The sequence below is a fragment of the Ammospiza caudacuta genome, chromosome 10 (genome assembly GCF_027887145.1).
Source record: "Ammospiza caudacuta isolate bAmmCau1 chromosome 10, bAmmCau1.pri, whole genome shotgun sequence".
In the NCBI taxonomy this organism is placed as follows: Eukaryota; Metazoa; Chordata; class Aves; order Passeriformes; family Passerellidae; genus Ammospiza; species Ammospiza caudacuta.
In genome coordinates this window covers 13,910,879-13,936,102 of record NC_080602.1, presented here as the reverse complement: position 1 = coordinate 13,936,102, position 25,224 = coordinate 13,910,879, and the positions used below count along the sequence as shown (strand labels likewise).

The following is a 25,224-nucleotide window of genomic DNA, read 5'->3' as shown; positions in this document are numbered from 1 at the left end:
GATAACATCACTGGGTTTTATTCTCTGTGTTTGGCTGCTGAGATTCAGGTTTGATTAATGGACAAACACTGGAGTCATGTTCTCTGTCAGGCTCTTGGAACTCCATGGCAACTGCTCCAACTGCTGCTCCTGGGGTGAGAAACAGCAGCCCTGTGGCAGCAGCTCAGGGAGCAGCTCATCTTCTCAAACAGGCTTGGGCTAAGGGGAAGCAGGGTTTAAAGAGGATCCTCCTTTAGATGCAGCTTTAACTGCTAGTCAGTCCCAGCTGAAGCTGGCCCAGAAGAGCCAGGCACCCACCTGAATCAAACTCCATCATCGACACCACAACTGAATTTGTCAGTCTGAGTGCAGACAGATGTAACCATGCTGTATAAAACCCAGGAATGGGAAACTGGCTGGTATTTCTGCTTTCCCCTGACAGTTTCTGTTCAGCATCAGGCTTTTCTTCTATTCAAATGACTTGGCCACACGCAAGAATCTCTTTGATATATTGTATTTCATACATTGTATTTTCAGCATATTTTCCAATCTAGTTATAAACATAGTGGAGTCATTCAGCTGATATTTTTCCTATTTTTTCAAAATTTTTAATTTCGTGAAAACTGAAATATTTCCTCACAATATGTTTGTTTTGCTGAAAATGAAGACGGGGATGTCAAAATAATTTTCACTTTCTTGTTTCACTTCAAACCTGAAACACCTTATAACACTGAAAATTAAAATGCTTTTACATCCTAATAGTATCACTATTATATATATATATATATATATATATACACACACACCTAAGACTTCACAATACTGATCCCAAATAATTTGATACTTAAAAATGTTTTGTATTCCTGGAACCTTTTCCCATCTTCAGTTTTGGTTCATTTTGGAATGAACATAAGTAGTGAAAATGTTAACACTGCAACAACAGAATGCAACCCTCTCCCTAAGACACACAGAGCAGACAAACAGTAAGTTACATTACAACTCACGCCAATTTTTACATAAACAATGACGTGTTGTTTGTTTCAGGACGCTTCGGCTCTTGTCAGTAATGTTAAAGCACCTGATTTGCATTACAGAAAACCCATGAGATATAGAGGGCATTTGAAACTGAATTTTACACAGAAAGATTCACTAACTTTCTCACTGCTGCATAGGAAACCTGTGCAAGCCTGAAATGCAGTTGTGCATCCCACCCTGCCTTCCCTGGGGATCCCAGTCCCAGTGCCTTGTGCCACATTCCCACCAGTCCCACTCCCAGCTCAGGGCCAGCAGCACTGTCTGCCTTTCACCAGATCTGCATTTGGTGCATTATTTATAATTTTACTACTTCAGTTGATCAAAGTAATGGACTAGATGTTGACTTTTCAGATGTCTTGGCAGCATAGTTGGAGGAACTTGAAATTATTAAGCAGATGTTCTGTGCCATAACTGGGGGCTTGTCTTGCTCTAATGAGATGCAGTATTTGTTACAATGAAGGAAATTGCTTGTGGATTTGCTATAATGCATTTTACATACATGGGGTTACATTTATACTGGAGCAATGCAAAGAAAATACAGTAAAAGTCTACATTACTTTTCAGATCTGATGATGTCACCAGACTCATATTATTACATCTGAAAAAAGATCAAGCTCAACTTTTTGAGGTCTGTTTCTGTTTTTATACTTGATATTCACCTCAGTGGTGAAATGGGTCCAAACAGTTAGCTCTTTGTGATCTCTCTCCAGAGGAATCACTGTACTATTGCAGCAGAATCAACCAGAGTAGGCTGCACCTCAGTGTTTTTAGGCCTCTGACCAAAATTATGCAGAAGCAGATCTCCTCCCTTTGTAGATATATGAGCAAATTTAATGCACAGTTTCTCTGGCTCTTTCAAATTCAATTTTAAATTTGTGGTGTTTGGATTTAAATTCAGAGTTACATAGTGCAATATGGAAAGTAAATTAACAAATTCACAAGTTGACTAGGTGGACAAATGCCAGAGATTTGTATCAATCTGGGTATAAGAGGGAGGACTGATCCAAAAAAACATTAACAAGAATTGTCTGTCCTTTGTAAAAGACCTCAAACTGTGGCTTAGATATTTATTATGCACCACACTTATAAAACTTCCAAGATGTCTAATGGAAACAGAGCACAATAGAAGCCAGTTCTGCTTTTCATTTTATATACTACCACTGGGAATCTCTTTCTTCTGATGTTCATCCATATTATAAGTTTTTTCTTTACAGTGGGTAAGAGTTTCCTTGCCTTGAAAATAGCAATTCATCATAGCAAGAAGGAATATTGAGCATATATAAATGCCAGTCCAACTACTTATACTGTCTAAATTGGCAAAATCTTTTTAATTCCCTTCATAACACTCAGCACTACCAAGTAACTCCATCAAAACTACCAGAACACTCCAGAGACACAGAAATGCCAATATTTAATTAATAAGGTACAACAGGCACCCACATGCATACTAATATGCAGCCTCATTTTTCTAGCAAACAGTAACACCAGTGAGAGCTCTGAACTCTGCTCCCTTGAAAGCCTGTGAGATGAAGTTGGAAATTGTCAATCTGAGGGCTCTTAAAGGAATGCCACATTAAAAGATCCACTGTAATCCTTAATCCTTTTGAACCCTCTATAGAAGGTTATCTTTACAACATCTCATCCCTTCCCCCTCTTAAAATCCTGCACAGTGACTTCAAACTAAGCCTGGCTCAGTGTATAAATCATAAACTGACCAACATATAGAATACATTATATGTGCTATACAAACATGCAGCACCTCCTTCATATACAAACACTACACAAGCTTGCATACACATAATTCCTCAATTAAATGGTGGGGAGGGATTTGCCACAGGCACTAAGCTTGGCTTTCCTACACACAAACCATCAAACCTTCTCCTACAGCCAACAGACAGTGGATTTATCAGAACAGGAGAGGCTTAAGCAAACAACTTTACCTTGTGTTTGTCCCAGGCCAGAGCAGGGACAGCAGCAGCTGCACATTTCAGGAACCTGCAGGCAGGGCTGAGCCTGCAGCAGTGAGGGGTGCTGGGACAGCCCCCCCACAGCAGCCTGGAAATGGCTGCCCCTGTGATCAGAGCCACACCTGGGGCAGCCTGGATCTCTCCCTTTGGGCAAAATCTGCTCATGATTCAAGTGCCCTACACCATTGTCAATGTCAAATACCACCAAGCCACCAACAAGGAAAACACAGCAGCAGCAGCCTGGCCAGATCTGACACCCAAAAAATTCCAGACTCCAGCAGGCTCCCTAAAATTTTCAACCAGCCACAACTTCTGACTTGTGACCTCGCACCACACTGCTGTTGGTAACTATGACCAAAGGCTTTGGCCACACTTTAGACTGACCCAAAACTTAGTTCCAAAACTGAGAAGTATTTAGAATGCTAAACAGGTAAAATCCACAAATTTTAGTGGAATCAGAACTATATATCTACCCTATTATATATCTACCCTTTTAGTATATGTAGCTGCTAACTTCTGAAACCCATATTATGCCATGGAAATTATATTAAGAAAATAGTATTTTACACCTAAACCTTCTGGAAAGTGCAAGTTGTACTACTGACAGTATGCATAATGAATTCTTGAGTATACAAATGGAAACTGTGAACACAAATGTTTAGATTCACATTTGACTCTCTCTGAAGTTATTGCTTTTTTTCATATTAGCTGAGACTGGAACGGGCTCAAAATGAACAAACTGTAAGTGAAAAGTATCTTAATATGTAATTCTTTCAATATAGTGTAACATACTCAGAAGAAATCAGTCCTCCAAAGGAGATGGGAAAGTCTCTGTTTACTAAGACCCCTTTTATAGTTCATGTCTCCATTTCTCCATTACTTCAGTGCTTGGAGCTTTTTAGAACTAGAAATTCTACACACTAGAAATACATGTACTGTTTTCCCTTTTTAGGACAATTGTCAGTACTTTAAAAGTTCAGTAGAATAAATGTTTCATTTCTAGTCACCATTTCAATTACTCAGGAACACAGTCTGTAAAACAAAAGACAAACATGTTTTGAGGAGTGGTAAAGAAGGAAAGTACTTTGGTCTCTGAGATGATCCTAAAGCCCTTCTTTGTGTATCTGTAACTTGTTGACAGAATGAAAGAAGAGTCTGAATCCCATGTTTGTGTCACTTTTTTCTGAGTCCCTGCTCACACACCCACCCAAGAGAACCATGCCCAACTCAGCTCCCTGAACTTTTGAGCAGAGTGGAGGCTGCAGGTGCACTCTTTGAACTCATCATTTTTCAAAGAAACTGAAAATTTCTAGCGAGTTCCTGAGCCTCCATGGAATTATGTGCATACCAATTCTCTGAAAACAAAGAAATCTGGATATTATCAGCATGCAACAAAGTTTTTCAGGATCAGACTTCAGTTCTGTTCACTTTTTTAGTTACATGTGGAATTTTCTTCTAAATTACCTCATTCAAAAGCCATTGGAGTGAATGGGAAAAACTCACGCTGACCTGAACAATTCTTATACCATTAGGACCTATAAAAAGTTATATTTATATTGCTTTTCTTTAACTTCAGCAGCAACCTGACTGGGAGCTCTGCAGCCTGCTACACACACAGCACCACATTAGGACAATTGCTCTTGGCTGGAATAGATAAATGTGAAACCTTTTCTGAAATCAAACACATGGAAAATACTATGAAACTATTGAAAACCTTTTGAAATGTATAATTGAATCAACAAAAACCATTTCCACACATTAACTGAAAAAAGATAGCGTATTCACTTGATTTTTAAAACAGCAAATTGTAAAAGAAATGTGCTGAATTGTACAAGGAATGTGTTAAATAAATATTTCATGCATTTAACAACAAAAATGGAACATGTCTTGATAATCCTTTGCTTAACTGTTGCCCTGTTTATTCAATACTCCCCAAAGTTAATGCAAAACATGTTAAAATGATTACACAGTCCTGACCTTGCAGCTCCATTTTATTCTCCAGACTATTTCATAAATTTGGGAGAGAGGGCAGTATCACTGGGGTTCATGCAAGCAGAGCACACCTGCAGCACACTGTGACCCCCAAGCTTCCTCCCATTCTTGTCATCATGCTATAAGGAACGGCTGTGCAGATCTGCCTGACAAGGACTCCTAGGACTACAGACATGGAACTCATACAAAATAATTTCCTTGTGAAGCTGTAAAATACATCTGCTCAGAGCATCTGATCCTGCATGGCTCTGCTACAAAAGGAATCTATAACCAAACAGAACAGACTTGGGAGAATTCAGACTAAGAATCATTTTTTATATTCCCAGAGGTGTAGGAGTAAGGACAGAATACCTTCTTTTCATTGGTGTTTTACTATACGGAATTCAAGGGAAGTTAAAATGTTGATTAAACAGCAAAGACAAATTTTTTGAGTAAATTTTGCCTCTGAAGCTTAATGGAGGACTTTTCCCATGGACAACAGGAGTCCGTAGACAATACCAGCAAACAAGACTAAAGCACCCCAAAGCTCAGCACTCATTATGCAGCAACAGCTACTGGGACACAGCAACCATCCACTGCACAGTGGGAGAAATAACACAGTCAACATCTTCATTTGTCCCCATTCTCTCCCCTATCTTGTGAAATGGAGATTCCAAAGAGTTTTTTAATCCTTCCAGTGGGTAAGACTGTAGGTTGCCACATAACGTTTGGGAGAACTGACAGAAAAGAGATAATGCTGATTATCTTTATTTTTTATTCATATATGGCAGAGGTTTTGCTGCTGAGAAAGCTGTGCTTGGTCCAAAGAAGAGGGCTCAGAAAAGATGGAGACAAACCCCCTGGAATTGCCAGGGCAGGTTAAATTCTCAGTGTACATTAATTTAAAGCAACCTTGCTCAATGGTGATTTTCACTCCTGGATAATCACATCCATAACCACATCCTCAATCTCCAATAGGCCTCTGTTTCCAGGGTATTCTCTTGCCCACCTTTACACAACTCAGACTCTCCCCAAATCAAAGGGATCCAAATCCTCAGCTGTGCACCTGCAGCAAGCTTTAGGCTGCTCTGCACAGCCACTGGACACAAGGAAGCTATGTAAGAAGCACAGACAGATAAGGACTGGCACAGGCTGATTACATGAGCTCATTTATTGTTGACTCATGTAGCCCCATTTATTGCAGACTTTGCCTGACAGTCAAGTCAGACATTGACAAAGTTGTGCTGAAGCTACATAGTGCTTAATGCCAATAGCTTGTGTTTTGTGGATCAAAGCATTCCATTGATTCCATTTTATGGGGTGGAGGTCTTTGGTTTTAATTAATTTCCGAATATTGGATGTCTGCATCTTGTTTCAAGGGACACTAATAGATAAAACAGACAAATTTTATCAAGGTATCTGCACCACTCACTGCTACACATGCTTTGCAAATAACAAATCTTCCTTCTGCATTCTGTTCTAGCCTAGGAATCTTCAGTACCACACAATCTGGATACAATTTTGTTGCTACATCTGAGCCTGAAAGCCACATCTGTCCTTAACTTTCTGCTCCAACCAAAAGAACTAAAAAGTGTGCTTTGAAATGAGAGCTTCATTCTTCCTGGGACATTTCCCCAACTCACAATTAATGCAACTGGACAGGTCAGATACTCTAAAATACACCAGTAAATATTTGTCACCTGGACACAGAGGGCAGTGTCTCCCTACAGGCTACATTTATCTAAGGCCTGTAAGAATAGGACAGATATGACCTGTCTGCTTTCTCTCACTTTCCTGTCTTGCAAATACATTCTGTTTAGGCAGTTTATCTTCCATTGCACTTCAAAGTGTTTTGAATTTACAGCTGAATGACAACATTTGATGGATGAAATTTCCCATTTTCCTAAAGGCACTAACAACCATTTCCCATTCTTGAGGCTCATCCAGGTGTCCATCTATAAACACTCATGTCTTGCTCTCACCACTCTTTAACCCACTTTCCCCTCCAAATAGCAAGTAGAGAAGTGAGGAAATTAAAGTATGCACAATGAATTAAAACATTACATGTGTTGGATGTGATTTACTACAGGGAAATGGTTCATTTCAGTCACCAGAGTATGGTGGGCCCTGCTTAAAACAGTACACCTAAAAAATACATATGCATTATTAATTATTGTAACAAACCCCAGAATCAAAGGTAAACGCCAGGCTCTACTATCACTAAGCTTCTTACAAATGCAAGTCAAAATATGCATATTAATAAAATGATACAGAAAGAATAACTATAAAAGGTAAGTTGCCATGTGGAAGCACTAGGTTTCCATATACATAAATATCTCAGCAATTTTTTTTTATTAAAGGCTTCTATAGAAGTAGTTACATATTTCAGTAATACACAGGATATTTACAATTTCCAGGTCAAGCTCAACACAACAGATGTTCAGGAAGCAGATTTATAGATGAAGTCAAAGAAATGCCTCAGCTACTTTACCACAACCATACTTATAAAAATGCAAACTTCCATGTGCTTTCTCTTGTGATCCATTCACAAACCAGCAATAAATAAAGGGGAAAACAGGGACATAGTATAAGTGAACTTCTTGTTCTGCATTTGAATGAATTCTAGTCTCATAAGTGAGCAATATTTCAAAAACATTTCAGTTAAAAGTGAAATAGGATGTTCAGTAATGTGTGGAAAAAGGATATTTCACTGCCTCACAAAGGATTTCCACTGAGTCTGAAGGAAATCAGAGATCATATTCCATCAGAATTCAAGAGGGATTTTATGCCTATAGTGCCTAAGCTCTTGTCAGTAATTACAGGTATGTGCTTCAGGATGTCTTGTATCTATCATTATGGAAGCAGGCACTATTTAAGTTGTAACTAATCATTAGAAATAAACACTATCTACTTATTACATTTCAAGTCTCCCAAAACTGTCTGATGCCTCATTGATGAATCTGTCTGCCTACAGCATTTCACATAAAACAAGAGAAGCAAAATCAAATTGTTTTAGGAAATAAAGTGCATGCAATTAAAGGACATGCACTGTAAAGAACAACTAGCCACAGACTGGAATAGAAGCAATCAGAAATTTCTAACAGGTGGAGGCAAAAGAGAAGCAGAGAAGTGTGGTCTGCTGCAATGAGAAATGAAGACTTCAAGCAGCTGCCTCATTGAATATAATAACTTGCAGCTGGGTGAACCTCAGCACAGCTGGATTATTTCTAGAGATACTGTGTATAGATTCCCAGTATATATGCATATACACATATATAGTTGCAAGATATATGTGTATCTGTATGCTCACTAACTAGAAGTAAGTTACTTCAGAAAGTATAAATAAAACAGTAAGATGACTTCTTGTCCTCTGGGTGAAAACATTAGGCTGTCCAAGAATTGCACACAAGCTGGGAGAATGCAGCTCAGCACAGCCTCTCCTGAGCCCCAAGGAGCTGGCAGTCACAAATCAGGGAAGGCCAAGCATTCACAAACTGGGACTCAGATATCTTTGGGTCTCAAGGACTGCACTGCCAAGGATCACAGGCACTCAGGAAACACACACCAGGCCCCACCTTCCTGACCATACACAAAAATCAATTCTCTGAGTACTCTAAACTGAAGTTCCACTTCCAGTTAGCATAAACAGATGACACAAATGTTAGATTTCTCCATATATATCAACCTACACAGTGTTTCTAGAATGGTTTGGTACCAAGATGTAATGAATGCCAGCAACGGACACTGAATGAATCCTTGCTCTAATAATGTGCATATAAACAATATCTATCTATAATTTGTTTATAAACATATCTTACAATTCTAAGAGGAGAAAAAAAAACCCCCACACTAAACCACCAAATACAAGCATAATATATTCAGGCTTGGCCTTGGAACAGCTTTCTGCTGTTCCACCGCTGAATGGAAAATACTCCACAAACATCTTATTGACAAGACTTTAGAAATTAATAAATACTCTCCTCTCAAGCCCTTATACCCTTATGGTCTGCACAAAGCCCAGGCAACTGAGCCACAACCTCCCAAGCCTGAAACATCAGCACAGCAGCTCTGTGCCTAGAGCTGATGGTCCAGGATCCATCCACCAGCAGCTTCTACATTGCCCTGGTAACTGCACTCCCCAAACCTCCTCTCTGACTCCTGGCTACTCCAAGTGCTTGATGCTACATGCACCTCACAGCACTGGACCAGGATTTTTAAGAGATCTTAGGTTTTTCTTCCATTTTATAATTACTTAAATCATATTAATCAGACCTCATTCAGTGTCTTCAGTGTCATCAATTGCCAGCAGACTCGAGAAGTTTCTTAGCAACTTTAACATCTTGAGTTGGGCCACTACATTTTGATCTGTTAGAAGCTGTCATTCAAAACAAGTGACAACTGTTGTTAAAAATCCAGCAAGCAAAAACCACAAATCAATAAATGCAGCAGCTTTGCATCACTCTTCAGTCTCCATCTTAATACCCAAACTGATTCATACTAAATCTTAAATACCTCTTGTCTGACACAAAGTATTGAAGTTGCAGAATTTACTAGACACTGGTGGAAGCTATAAATTTCATTTTCTTCAGAGCTTATATTTATCCCAGCTGTAGCAGGCAGACGTCTCTAGCTAGAAGTCAGGTTACTAGAAGGTACTTTAGGACAAAAGTGAACTGATAAATGATTTAACAGCATGTACAGATTTACCTGTACAGTGAGTACTCCTCTGAGCACAGCACAGGCTTCAGGGATGGAGTATTGACCTGAGTGTCATTTTAGAGAAAAGAGTCCCATTGAAGTTCAGCATAAAAAACCACACTGACAAAATATCCTTCCATTCATTCAGTGCTTGGATTCTGATACATTTCAAGTAAAGAGAAGCCAGCTGAAACTGCCTCCTGGCCTGTCACAAGGCTGGGTGCTGATTGCTGGCCCTGTAAGCCTCTTTTGCTCCAGCTGATTTTCAGTCACTCTTTGTGGTGCCCATCAGTAGTCAGGTCTGGCAACAACAACACTGGGGGACACTGGGGACACATTTTTCCCCCCACAGAAAATGCAGCAGTGACATCAGTGCCATTTGACACACCCTGCGTTCAGCTACAGGAATTTTCATTCCAGCTGAAACTCAGCCTGACTCCGACTCTGCTTCCAGGAGCAACGCGGTGTTCCAGGCTCTGTAAAAATCCCCGTCTCTCTCAGCACCAAGCACAACAGGGAGGGCACAGCAGCAAGCCAGGCCTGGCAGTCAGAAGGAAGGAATGGAAGAAAGGCTCCCAGGCCTTGCAGAGCTCCTGCTGCCTGCCAGAGCCCGCTGTGCCCGGAGCAGGCGAAGGCGCAGCACCCAGAGCACCCAGCGGGGACGGGGCCGCTCCGGGAAGGGACGGAGCCGCTGAGGGGACGGGACGGGGCCGCTCCGTTCCCGCTCCGCGCAGCCCTCCGGCCTCCAGGCCTGGCTGCCAGCAGCAGCCCTTCAGCTGCTCCCGAGATCTGAGCGCGGCTCTGCTCCTAGAAACTCGGCTGGCTTCATGCAGCACTTGGAGCCAAAGACATCTTGACTCTACCGAGTGGAACTGAATCAAGTGTACAGACAGCGCTGGGAAGATCCCCGAGCCACGTCCCCGCTCCTGCTATTGCCTCCAGAGCCAACATGCAGCCAGCCCCAACACAAACCACAGCTGCACATGTAAAATCACACACACCGGGAACAGCCAGCATTCCTGGGCAGTAAACGGCCTGCAGTCACCTGAAAGGGGAGCTCTGAAACTAGAGCTGATTTATTTACAACAAAAATCAAACCAAAACATCATTTGGAGGCTATGCTTGGTCAAGCATGCATTTTAGAAAACTTTCCATTAAAAATTCATTGTAAAATAACAAAACAAACAAAAAAATTAACATAATTATTTCCATTTAAACTTAACGTTTGCATTACTTTGAAGGAAAAGCCTCAATAACTGTTAGGATCATGTCTGACTTTCAGTGGACCAAGCTCTGATTTGCAGAACTCTATTTTTCTCAAAGAAAACGGAATTGCTCAAATGCAGTATTTTTCTCCTTGTAATTTCCTTGACTTAGGAAGAAAAAAGCCAAGCCCCCAAAAAACACATTTTTAGCTCTTTCAAGTTTTACACACTTGGGGGGCAGCCCCTACCATTCCGCAGAGCAACCAGGCCAGTAAAGCCCAAAGTCCCTGCAGAGAGCAGAGCTCACAGTGCCTGTGCCTGCACAGGGGTAACTCTACCAGCTGGAACAGAAACCCAGGCTGGCTGGGACTGCTGCTTAAAAGGCTGTTTATTACACATACCTGGCTGACATTTTCAAACAGAAGTCAAAGCAAGAGGGTCTGCAGCTAACTGGGATTTTTTGCAGTTGTTGATTTGGAAATACTGTATTTGATGATGAATTCTAGATTTACGAGACTATCCAGGTATCCTCCTGAAGACAAAATATCAGGCACAGGTTCTCCTAAGAGGACTTTATTCCATATTTAACCTTACTATTTCTGACAAAAAAGTCTGCAGCTGTCCCCCCTCCTTTCAACAAATGCAGCCATTTTTCACTAAGAGTGACTCCTGTGGCTACATCCCCACTGTTACCCTTTTCAGTCCACCAACAGGTTCTCTCTTTTCAATAGATTGTTTTATCCAGCCATCAAAAGGTTATGAATTTTTCATCACAACTGAAAATGAAAGTTAACTGAACTTAATATTTCATATTAAAAGAGTTCAATTATCAGTATGATTAAAACATTAATTATTTCTTTAAACTTCCTTACAGGTGTTATGATTACATCACTGTGGTGTTTTCCCTCTGCCACAACTGGATCCTTCTTCTCAAATCCTGCCCTTAAAGTCATCATGTGCTATTGATTCTCACGCACAAACTAGGTTCTTTCATTAAATACTCTACATTCATAGGGTTTATAGTCCTTCTAATATGACTTTTTTAATAAAGACAAAAGTTTCTGTTGGAGCAGCAGCAGATAAAATGGGTTAGAAATGCAGCTGCACCAATCTGAACAAGGGAGAAATAAAAATATGTGTATTTTTTAAAAACAACAATAATCACACTTAACTCACCAGCAAGACAGTGCTGTGAATTACAGTTTAACTGCCCTTCTTGATCCAGTATAAACATTAGAAGCAAGCTGTGCTATGCAGGAGAGGGAAAAAGAAATTATCATGGCATGTTCTAGATCCCCTGATTCATCCTTCTTGGCAAAAGATGGAGTGAGTCAAAGCTGCTGTGTAGGAAGCAAGGAGAGGGAGGTGGGCTGAGCTGCCTCAGCACTGGCTGGGTCCTCTCAGCTGGGGTTTGAAAAGGGCTGCATCAAAGCTAATACATCATAACTCTTCAGGGCCACCTTTAGAAGCAGTGCTGCCTGCAGAATGTGCCTTCAGCCGTGGGCTTGATGGGGCACCTGGCTCCCTGCTCTGCCTGAATGCACGGTACAGAGTGCCAGAGTTGGACAGCTCTGAAACTTCCTTTTCACAAAGCCAAACATGGCTTTAACTAGAAACAGCATACACTGAATGCTCATAATTGGAGATAAAGAGGTGCAGCTCTGCCACTCCTCACTTTGCCCACAGTAGATAAGAGCAGCACTAAGACATTAGAAACAATCATTATCAGATCTACCTGGGTGTCAGATATAAACCTACCTTCATCTGCACTGACTCATGTCCAGCTGTAAAAATAGGCAACATCAGCTGTGGATCAAAGCTGCCTGATGGCTCTCACTAAGTAAAAATCACATCTGCCTTTCCAAAACACAATCTGTATAATAATGCAAAACCAAGTTGTTTTCCCTTACCTTCTGCAAAAGGTTCCCATTCATAAAATCGACCCATAAATGGCTTGTTATTGTATGATGCACACTGTACCTCTCTAATATTCCTGCTGCTTTCAGGACACATCTGTTTAGATTAAAAAAAAAAAAGTAGCATTATAATCAACAGCAAAGTTATTTTTGCCTTCCTATTAATGAACTTTAGAAGGTTAGTGAAGGCATTGCAAAATTCTAATCCAGATGAATAATATAAACATCAGGAGACCTCTTAAAAACAGGTAACAAGCTGTGCTGTTAAGTAACAGTATCAAAAGTGCCTGTTGAAGAAAATTCATTTGAGAAGTTAATGGAGCAACAGTTCTATTTAAAAAAACAAATTAAAGCTTCTATTGAGCTGTCATTTTCCTCAGCAACAGCACAACACTTCAAGAAAAATTCAATATTAGATTAGAATTACTTCCTTTTCACAACAGCTTCACACATTTCATTATTAATGTTTTGGGCTCAGATTCAACAGAGTTGAAACACTCAATGTGCATGCTTCCATAACTTATTAAAAGTTCACCACAGCAGCTTATTCTCATCCTATGCTTCCATACCATATTTCCACTTTACCTTTTGTATTTCTACAGGCTGCTTATTACAGTCACTGCATGACTTTGCATTTCAAGGCATGCCTTCAGATCCCGAGCTCCTGCAACTCAGGATTTGGTACAGGAGTTTTGCAAACAAAGAACTGCTTTTATACAAGCACATGTGCACACACATGTATTGAGGCAGGGCAGGTGTTACAGGGGGAAGTGGCATCCTCCCTTGGGTCACCTGCAATGCACACCTTTGGCAGAGCAGCCTTGCTTGCGTGTGAAGTTGATTTCAAAAGCAAATACAAGTTAAATACTTAATGACTTTGTTCTGCCTAAATCCTCACTGCAGTTACAGCAGAAGTTTACTCTGTGTGTGGGCACATACAAAGGGGAGAAAGGCTTCTACCAAATGCAAGGAGTTAATTAGAACAATTTCTATGCCTGGACAAAATAGGCAAGATTTGGGCACAGATGCAAATTTTTGCATAGCCTTTAGATAATAAAAATTACTACTAAAAATACTATTCAAAACCAGTAGAATTCACTTTAAGTACTTAACTAGAACAGCAGAATATTTTTTCTAGATGACATATCAATGGAAAGCTGGAGATAACATTATATGAAAACAGCATGGCTAAATAACTGTGTTTTCAAAGGGAACAGAAGAGAATCACTAAGAACAACTGTTGTTGCAACTGCAGAGAGTTCTCTTATGCCTGTATAGTAGGAAAGACTGGTTGTCTGCTGGGGAAGCCAGGCACATCAGAGGTCCCAGAGGAGTTCTTGCTTTGTATCCACCATCTCCCTCACAAGATGCTTGTAAATGGATCAAAGAGATGTCACAGTCAAGAGTTTTTGAGTGGGCTATAAACTGTACCAAAGACATGCCCAGGGGAAGGTTCATGGACTACTTTATCTTCTACTAAAATCATGCTAACAAATCTTCTAGAATAAACACAGTTTCTGACCAAGCAGCCATCTGTGCCTCTTCGCCCACCCTTCTGAGATCTCCAAGTACAGGCAAATACTGCTTTTTTCAACAAACCCTCTAATAAAAATTGAAACCCCACAAAACCCAAAAAAACCCAAAAACAAAAAAACAAAAAGCCTTCCCTGAAAACAGGACTACGAACCACCACATTGAAAGGGTGGGACTAAAAGCCTTTCTAGTGCCAAATGCAGAAAGCAAAGCTATATTCCCACAGCTGAAGCACAGTTCCTTCTGTGTGTGGCACAGCAATGCAGAACACTTATTCAGCACAACCACCATCCCAGGCAAGGAAATGTATTTTTCAGGAAACCAATTATTGCACATATCCTAAAGGTGAAGGGACAGAACCTGAGCCGGCATACATTAAGGTCACTACACTAAATTACAGCAGAACAAACATCAGTTTGTACCAGCCAAGAACACAGCCTCAAGGGTTTCTTTCTGGAATGCTTTTCCCTTTTTTTTGGCACACGTTTTATACCAGCCTATTGTGAAGTTTAGTTGCTTCTTGTTTTTCCTTTTCTGACCCTTGAGCTCATGCTCTCGAGTACCAGTATTTCTGGCTCATAAACCATTTCCTGTACACCCTGCTCATACCAACTGCAGGCAATGTATGAGTAAAAATATCAAAATATTCATTGCTGTTGCCAACAAATAGTGACACCATCCCTTTTAAGATCCTTTTCATGTAGCTACAATTTCTGTTTTTAAACTTATTGCCCACAAGACAGAGACCTCAATGCTTTAAAGGAGGGCCAAAGACAGACAAATACACTGAACTCTGTGTGGATCAAGCAAAAATCAGAAGAACAGGCTAACTCAGAACATCTCTGCTACTTTAGAAGCCTCAACTCAGTTGTCCTTCCTTCATTTCATTCATCAAGGTTTAATTGCAATATAAAATTTTGAGGAAAAATCTGAGCAATCTGATCTGCAAAACACTTCGTTTTGTCCTTGATAGAGATTATATTCATTTATATCTTTAATGTCTTCTAAAATATTCTTTAGCTATGAAGTACAAGTAGGCAAAATTACTACAGTCCATGAATCACCAAGGCTTGAGAGTTATATTATACTGTATGTCTATCCTAGTTAACATCTATGCACCATTTACTAGCTCCACCTAAATTGTTAATGCACAGCTGAATGCAATGACAGTTTTATGCTGCCTACAGCTCAACCTCCCTGAAAATTAAATCCTTCAGCCTTTCTCAGAAGACCTTAGAGTGCCAGGCACTGTCTCTTGGCCTCTCTGGCTTTTTAGCACTTTTGTAGCCAGAAAACCACTAAAATAAAAGTATTATCCTGTACAATGAAAAGCGAAGCTTCAGTTTAGGGGCTCCCGTAGATCCTCATGTTTTATTTATTCCCTGAGAGCACAAGCTATTTTTACACTTCAATTTAATTACTATTTCTGTCATATCTAGACTAAAACTCCTAAAATACAGCAACAAGCATCTGTGATGAGAAGATGGCAAGCCCAAAGGCAGCTCCTATTTCCAGTGTCTAACAGTTGTCCCTTGCAGGGTTCACCATGGGCTTCCCAGCTCCCACAGGAGAACTGGGGCAGCCAGGACACAGCCCTGAGGCTGCAGGTGCTCCCCAGCTCCCACAGGAGAACTGGGGCAGCCAGGACACAGCCCTGGGGCTGCAGCACCACCCTCAGCTCCCACAGGAGAACTGGGGCAGCCAGGACACAGCCCTGGGGCTGCAGGTGCTCCCCAGCTCCCACAGGAGAACTGGGGCAGCCAGGACACAGCCCTGGGGCTGCAGCACCACCCCACAGCTCTGCCAGCCAAGGGCAGTGTGCTGGAAGCAGCAGGCATGTTGGCATGGCTGCAGGTGAAGAATGTTCTTTGGCTAAGCCAGACTGCTAGGATTTAAACAGCCCAGATCTCTTTCCAAAATTTCCTAGAGACTTTTGGAATGAACTTTGCTGTAATATTTAACTTACTGTGTGATTCTCCCTCGGTTTCCCCTCACTAACATCAAGGCATTAAAATCGTGATGCCTGGTGGAGACTTGAAAACAGTGTTTTGGTGAACAAAATGTTGATTTTGATACAGGGCTTTGTTAGTGACAGATCTGGAATTTCATTTTTTTCCCCTCAAAAACTTTGTCCTGTGATTACTGAGGGAGTTATTAAGGGAGTCCTTTTAAAACCAGATCTAGGGAGGCCAAAGCAGCAAAAAATATACTTTGCATCTACTAAGATGAACGTAAGATTCCTTTATGTAGAGGCAGATATAAATTATCTAGAAATACATACTCTCTGCTGGGAGAGGCTTTTTTTCAGCTGTGCACTATAAAATTAGATACAGCATTTAGAATGCATAATTTTGTATGTTTTTAGATGATCTTTCTCCTACCTAAAAACTATGCTGCTTGGACAACACAATGACATAAATTTAGCAGGTGGGGCTGCACTCAGCAAAGTGCTTCAAAGTGCTGGATATTGGTATTTTCACACAGGGAAAGGTGTCTCAGAGCTGCTCCTGCTGCATTTGCACTCAGCTGTTTCTAGGAGGACACCTCAGCTTTTCTTGCTGTGCCTTCAGAGCGTGAGGAAGTCCCCAGCAGCAGAGCACTGCCCTGACCAGGCAGCAGCACTCAAGGGTCAGTTTTAGAAGTGTCCCTTTGTCTTGCTGGACCTCAGACCAAACTTGAAATGCACTGCACCTGCTGTCAATAGAAACTTTGTACTTTGGAAACAGTGGCTTTATTTATGCCTCAGTTTCTTCTGAAATATGCAGGTATGGAAGTCTGAGGGACAGCAACACACAGTATTCTCTTTGTCATGTACCATTAGAGCTTTCTTAAAATGACCTGCTAGTACAGTTAAAACAAAGAAACCACCCTGCTAGCTGTCTAGCTTTTGGTTAACATTTGAAAAGCACACTTTTGAACAAATCCTTGACACTTGGTTTAATTAAAGAAGTGCTGGCAAAACACCAGAAAATTATCAGTCTGCCAGCTGTGGGCTCGCATCTGCCATCAGCAAAGCTGTGTCAAAGCTGTGCTGAGATAACACTTCTGGAAATGTGTAAAGGGCTGATTTGGTCCTGAAACCACCTCTACAGGCAATTAAAACATTGACTAAGATTTTTGGCAATGCTTCATTCTTATGACCTACAGTAACTGGCAAATGCTTTTTCCAAGGCCCCATATCCCTTCCTGATCCTCCAGGTTCAGACATAATTCATAATTAATATTTTCTCTGTGTGCAAGACTACATGTTCAATTGAGTCCAAACAATCTAGTTGTACTCTTGTTTTCATTTCTGTAGTGGTTCTATAGAATCACATTCATCCTTTGGAATCCCAAAGGAAAAACACACCTCCAAAGAAAAATAATTTAAATACTTGTTTCTGAAACAGTAATCTGAAAATTGTTCTTTCCTTTGCAGAGTTTACTCTTAAATGTACTGTGTCCTTCAATATGCATGGTCTATAAACTCCAATTCTTTACACAACAAACTCACATCTGCAGTGAACTTTGAACTTCTGCTCTGAACTGCTGGTGTTTCTCCTGAAACCTACAGGACTTCCAAGTCCATGTAAGAAAGTGGAGTGCATGGTCCTTCAAATGTTAATTTTCCAGCTAAGCTGTTTCTCTTTGATAGCCAAGGGTTGTGCTTCCCACATAGGTAGTACCTCAAATCAAGGCAACCTAGTTTTGTTCAGCTGAACACACACTGAAAGAGAAAAAGGATCTATTTAAAATCCTGGAGACACTTATTTCCACAAAAGTTCTAATTTTATAAAATGTTAAGAGAACATAAAGACAACTGCCTGCCAACCAAGAAAAAAAATGTATATAAGGCATATTAAATGTGTCTAGATATCTGTGGCACAAAATACCAGACACAATTCAAAGGGAACTGATGCTCCTGAAAAACCAAAATGTGCAAGAAACTTTAAAATGCATGTGAAGAACAGCTCTACAGTAAAAACAGTGCTAGCCAGCTCTGGTTACAGTGCACAGCCACAGACAGCGCTCTGAAAATGTCTGGCCTGACATGCAATGAGAGTTTCCATCTGGGAATGCAGTGGTATCTGCACAAGTTTATGAGGAAGGAGCACCTGTACTGGCAGACTCTGCACTGCCTCAAGCCATGAATTTACACCTCGGTGTCTGCTGCAGTGCAGACAAGCAGAGTAATGACAGTCCCTGTAAACTCCAGTGTGCTGCACTCTCCGTGCAGAACCCATGGCAGCCACAGGGCATTGCAGCCTTCCTGTTCCCCCTCACTCCTTTCAAGGGCTGGTAAAGACCTCAGTTAGGTGTGTGCACAACACAAAATCAATGTACTTCTACCCAGATCCCATGCAGGGAGCACAGAGCTGGTGTCTGGATCAAGGAAGATGGGCCCTGGCAGAGCCATGGGGAGCCTGCCTGCCCCAGCCACCTGTGCCTGCCACTGCCATGGGCCAGGGAGCTGCTGCCCTCTCAGCCTGCAATTTCAGAATGCTTTGTTCCATTAATATTTCAGCTCTGCAACAAGAAGGCCCTCTGAATTTAACAAGAAAAGTCTTTGAAGTGCTCTCCAAACCTGATCTTTATTAGCTGCAATCTATACGACACATAAGGCATTAATGCATAATGTGGCAAGTGCATCTATTACTGCTTTATATTTTTTCCATTCTGTAGCACTTTACATCTGAAAATGCAGTCTGTCTAATAATGAGGAAGAAAGCTCAACCAAACAGATGGAAAAAGAAGCATTTCTGCTTAACTTCACAGGTTTGTGGCTTTTTTCTTTTTAAATTCTCACTGACAGATCCTTCTGATTAAACTGAAATAACTTATTTCAGATTTACAGCAACTTGTAAAAGATTCAAGTCCAGCTTTGGTTTTAAATAAAATCTTAGTCACTCATCCATCCCACACAAAGCATCTCCAATGACCTAATGTGCACAACTGGAAATGTTTGGAACTACTACCTTAGGAGGGGCTAATCAAGGAGCTATAATAGGAAAATTAACAGTACATTTCCTCAGCAATACCAAAAATGTGTCAAGAAAATACTCCAGCCTTGTTTAATGCTGAAATTTTACAAATACTATTCCAAAAAAAACTAAGCAACCAACCAACCAAAAAATTCTGAGAAACAATAAATGGTTTCTATGAGATGGAAGTTGAGCAGTTAGAAAATGGAAGGCAAATGCTGGAAACAGACCATGCTGGAACAGAGCATTATCTGCTGTAAAGCAATACACAAGTACATCCTGAAAGTCAGGCCTATGTCAACTCACACCTGCACACTGAAGACTGTTGCTAGTCTTTTTTGATCCAGCAAAAGACCAGATGACTGGTCTTTTTAAAGTTGGAGTTTTTTTAAATATAGTTACTACTTTACAGTCCCAAATTTCTTTTAGCACCCAGGCTGCTGAGCAAAGAGCTACTTCAGTATGGAGATTGGAGTTTACACAGAATATTCCTTCCATGCTCCCAAGCAAGCATCAAAAGCTTGCCATTTGCAGCAGAAATCATAACTGCTTTGTACAGCTGCTGTTCCCACTCTCAGCAGGGCTGTCACCTTTCTATATAAATATGTTGCATAAAAAAAAAAAATCCCACATATACAAGAATCCCTCCAATCAAATACCTGTTTATAGAAACACTACACAGTGCTCAGGGTGCCTAAACTGCAAGCTATTGCCTCATTTAATGGGAAATCAATGGAAAGCTACTTCCATTTCACACAGTCTTGTTCAAATGAAAAATGCCTTAACATGGAAGCTTTCAGCTTCATCATCTTGTATTGTCTCATCTGTCTACATTATTCAAATACACCTGCAAAACGGAACATGTTTTATTGTCCTTCTCAGAACATGGGAGGTATATGTACTGAGAATAGTTGCTTTCATATACTAGCAATAGCCTTCTTTATACCAGAAATATCAGCCACTCCAAAATCCTCTCTGCAAGGCACCACCAATATCAGCTATCAAAGACCCTGAGACAAACTCATGCCTGATGCATCTTTAGTAAAATTTACAGACTTTAAGCAAAGTTGATGTATCTAGTCCTCATGGTTTGTAGGAAATTATGCCACTGTGCTATGACATCTACTCTAGGGTTTCCAGCAGTATTTTATTACATTTTTATAAAGTATTGTTCTTGGAGCTGCCTGCTCTTTCTGGGGAGCAGTTTTTATGTGACTCTCATTCTACCAGCTTCAGCAGCGGGCAGGAGTAATCCTCCAGCAGTTTTCTCTATGAAAGCCCAATCAACTTCAATGGAAACTCAATTTCATGCATTCCACTTAGATGACTGCTCATTGTGTGGGAGGAGGCACCACCTGAATGGTTCCGGCAGGAGGACTAAAAGGTTAAGGAAGTTTCTGATTGGTATTACAACGATAATCTACTTTTTAATTAAAAATTCATACTGCAGCAGTAATCACAATATTTTTAGAGAATGAGCTCTAGTCTAAGTAACAGCCAGGCAACAGAAATGTCAGTGTGGTGCTACATGAGACAGAAACATACAGGCAAATGTACAGCTGTTACTACAGCCAGGGGGAATTTGAAATAAGTCTGTTGGGACAATTTGTTTTGTTCATTTTTGTTAGAAAAAAATAAAATCTAGGATGTGGAACAATTTATTTTCCACAAAAAGTGAACACCTTTAGAGCAATGTAAATGCAACTTAAAAACAACTTTGAGCTTGCAGGAACCCAGTCTGGAAACAGAAATTGCAGCATTATTCAGATTTTAGAGTTCATGTTTCCATCAAAAATGAGTTTCTGATAGAACACACATTTAAACTGTTTCTGTGATATATTCTTTCCTCCTAGGTCATATACTTCAAAGAAAAAGAAAAAAAGCACTTCAAACCAACTAGCAGATACATTTGTCTTATTTTAGAATGGTTTAATATAGCTGCAGCTGGTAGCACTGTCCATTTACTGATGAGTTTGTCCAACTTTAGCCCCTCAGACTAAAACTTTCCACTCCTGTTATCTGTTTTAGTCTTTCTTTTTTTGACTGAAGCATTTCATCCCAGAATGAGCCCAAAGGAAAACAAAAGGAAAAAGTGTCTTATTTTTTGCCATGCTGCCATATTTCTGACTTTTTTTTTCCTAATGTAACTGCCCATTCTATTTTAATGAGTGAAATTATGTCAGCCAGGAAAATGGGTTTTTTGTCAAGAATACACCCTCTGCTTTTTCTATGGAAATCCACTCAAGTATAGTGCTGATAATGTTCTTTGTACACTTCCAATCAAAACTTGTTAAAGTTTTGCATCTAACCTGGAGGAACAATCTGTTCACAAGTCTGCTCCATACCTGAGGCTCAAAGAGGGTGAGCAGCTTTCCAGCTGTTATTGGAAAGTGCTCCTCAGGTCTGCAATAGGGCAAGGACTGAAAATGAAAAATCTCTCTTCTGTCTTTAATAACCACTTGAGCCTATACCTAAAATGCATGGAATACTTCGGAAAAACAGATAAATCTGGGGACTGACATTCAAGAGATGAGCAAGTCAGCTGAAGAAGGTACTGAGAAGAAGAAAGTGAAACTAGGAGAAACTGCAAAGAAGTGGGAAACTGAGTAGAAAGAGGAGAGACTGGAGGCAGAAGAGATGGGGAGAAAAGATGAAAAATATGAGACAAGGTACTAAGGAAGTGAGAAGTGTGACTGAGGAAAAAATACAGTGGGACAGCTCCAGGAAGAGGAAGGAGCAGAGATAGGCTGTCCCTGCAGAAAGGGCAGGAACACCTGTGGTCAGAAAGAGCCAAGCACAGCCCAGGGAAGCATTTCACTGCCCTGAGGGCAAACTCCCTGTGCCAGTGCCTCACCTGCAGTGATCTCATGAGTTCTGTGAAGACTGATGCATCTCATTATGGCATTCTGCTTTTGAAGGCTTTTTTTTGTTTGTTTAAACACTATAATGTAAGTTACAGGGCCTTAAAAGAATGTTTAATCTCAAATTGGAAGAGGCTGTCCATGCAATTACTGTATCACTTGGCTCCTCCTGCCTGTGAGGTCCTGCTCTCAACTCCATGATTGCATACCATGTTCCCCATATGACCTCTGACTCATTCAGTGTGCAGAATGGACTCACTCTGGGGAATGTTTAGCTGGAAGGGTTATTTACATAATCTCTGTCCCATTCACTGTAAAACCTGATAGGTATAAATGGGCATACAGAATAAGGAACATGAAGGACAGTCTGCAGTTTCTGGAACAGCTACTCTACCAGTTTTGAAGGGAAAAAAGTCACCTATGGTGCAATTACTTAATCCAATCCTTTTCAATTTGTGAACTATGTACTTTCTGGTTTGGGGTCTGACTGAAAACCTCTGGACTTGTTTTACAAATGAGCTGCCAAATCATAATTACAGTTTTGGCAATGCAAATTCTGCTTTGACTATTGCCAAGTGATAAATATGATACTGAACATGGGGAAAAAATTCAATTCAAACTACTTGACAAGCAGCACTAATTATGGAACACTTCTCTTAAATCTCATTCTTCCACAGGGCAGCTCCATTTCTTACAACATTTTAGGTCTTGCTGTCACACAGCAGCTTTGTGAATTTTAAAGCAAACACTGCAGTAATAGTATCAACAACTAGTCCTTAGAGAAACCTTTTTTCTCACCTTCTGCAAGGAGCATTTTTAAGGCAGGGAGCCAAAGGCTGAATAAAAAGAGAATAACATTGAGTACTGTATCAGTCATAACTAAGCACTTGATCTATGCAGGGACCTTGGGGTAAAATTTACATTATCAAGTAATTAAATAGTTTTCTTAACACAAGAGTTACCAGAGGATTGCTCACAAAACTCCAGTTCTGAAAGCTCTAAACTTCTGCAGGTTTGACTTTGTCCTTTAAATGGCATTTTGCTGCTCAAACTAAAACATGACATCATCCAAAAAAACTGTCCTCAGAAAGTCACCCAAACTGAGGTCTCAAAAAAGCCATCAAGACCACCAGCATTCCTTGCTGTCTCTAACAAATGAAGATACAAACAGAAGTTCAGGAAAAGCAGTATGTGGCTTGGCTGGCAACTTACTGAATGCTGCAGCCAAAGGCCAAAGCTGGTTTGCAGAATGTGGCAGGGGATGTTTCCCTGGCCTCTTCCCCCACAGACCACCCAGTGCCTCCAACACTGCTTGACAGGTATAAACCACACAGGATTGGTCTTTCCACCAATGTAAGTCAAGAGTTTGAAGATAAACAGCCTTACTAACTTATCACTAGAAAGAAGCTCTGTTTCACTAATTACATGTGTATGTCTCTACATGTGCAATGTGCTGCCTGTGTTACATCTGGACAGACACCACAACTGATGAAGCAGATGAGACAGAGCACACCAGACTGGTTTGGGTTTTGTTGTTATTTTTTAATCTCACCACAGTTTCAATTATTTCTGGGGTTTGCATTGTTCTGTAAGCACTTAGCTCTTAATGTATCATATGCAAAGGTTTGTTTACCTGCTCTAGGCACTGCAGGGCTTGCAGTGCCAGGTTTCCTTTGGAGCACTTCTGAGGGAGAAGCTTTGGACTTCATCCCTAGTCTGTGGTTAGGCAACGCAACACATGCTTGCTAGACATAATTTGATGTTTGTATTTCCTAACTTTCTACACAAATTTTGGCAAGTTTCTCTTTCCATACCCTGCTTAAAAAATCTAAAATTAGATACCAAAAAAAATCCAAAACAAACACCAACCAAACAAAAAACCATACCAAAATAAAACAAAATAAAGAAATAACCAACATCCCCTCTTTCCTCAAAACCCACAAAACTAAAACTAAAAACTTGACAGCACCACTAACAGACAGTTTTTTCAGTACACATAGCTTAACTTTGGCATTTTCTCCTGCACTTCCTTCTTCCTCTACTCACCTTGGTCAGTACAAGAGAGGACTGGGACTGTACTGGTGGTAGTTTCCTGCAAGTTCCTGTATTCATGTAATGTATGTTCTTTTCCTGCTGTCTGCCCTGAAAACATCTTAAACTTATGCACTGATATCAACAATAACTGAACTAATCTCTTAAAAATACCATGAAAAAGCTACACCTTTCATGTGCCAAGCAGACACTGACATCTGACAGACCATGTTTTTATACCTGAAATTAATGGGAATAGTTAACAAATATTCATCAAAACCGCATTAACAAGTTTTTTGTAAATTAATCATGACATTTGCAGCCTCCTCTGCTTTGAAAACCTGGATACAATTAAACTGACATATGAATAAAAAGCACATTTCTTGTTCAAATTATGTGAGTGTTGAAAAATTCCACACCGGAATTTCAGACAAACACTTTTGTCAATATGAATTGACAAGAAGAAACAAAGACAAGCTGGAATGACTTCAAATCTCTCCCACAACACTTGCCTATATTGATAAATGACACTACTCAAATTTACAATGCACTGTTAAACAAAACTACAGATGTATCAGGAATGCAACCATCTGGTTACAACTGAGAAGTCCCAATTTTCATTGATGAGCTTCCTCTTTAAAACTTGGCACAGAAGTTACATCTGAATGATAACCAGGCAACCTAAATCACCCTGAGTCCTGTTCTACTGCAGAACAAAAACCCCTATTCCATTTCAACAGGCATCCCAATGAAGTTTCCAAATCACTCCACAGGATTTTAAGTGCTAATGCTGCTATTCATAACTGATGAAGTGATGGAATAACTGTAGATCTTTTTCCTCTTTCCTCTTCTCCAAGACAGATGTATTCCATTTAGTCTAAGAATTAGCAAGGTAACTTCTCAGACAACTCCAACTGCTACATGAAACCTCCCATTCAAAGTTCACCAGGAAGTTAGGAAAGAAGAACTTTAGGCAACTGATTTGTGTTTTGATTTTGAGGCACTTAGATGAATTTCTCACATTTTTATGTCACACTGCCATTACACAAAAGTGAGTCTGAATCTTC

The 25,224-nt window shown here is 40.3% G+C and overlaps 1 protein-coding gene across 1 annotated transcript in view; it reads right to left on the bottom strand.

Moving 5' to 3' along the window:
• THSD4 (thrombospondin type 1 domain containing 4) overlaps positions 1-25,224 on the bottom strand; it is a 230,693-nt gene that overhangs the window by 156,584 nt on the left and 48,885 nt on the right. Inside the window, exon 6 of the mRNA XM_058811504.1 lies at positions 12,766-12,868. Within this exon, the coding sequence (XP_058667487.1) occupies positions 12,766-12,868 (103 nt within the window). The remainder of the gene's footprint in view (positions 1-12,765; positions 12,869-25,224) is intronic.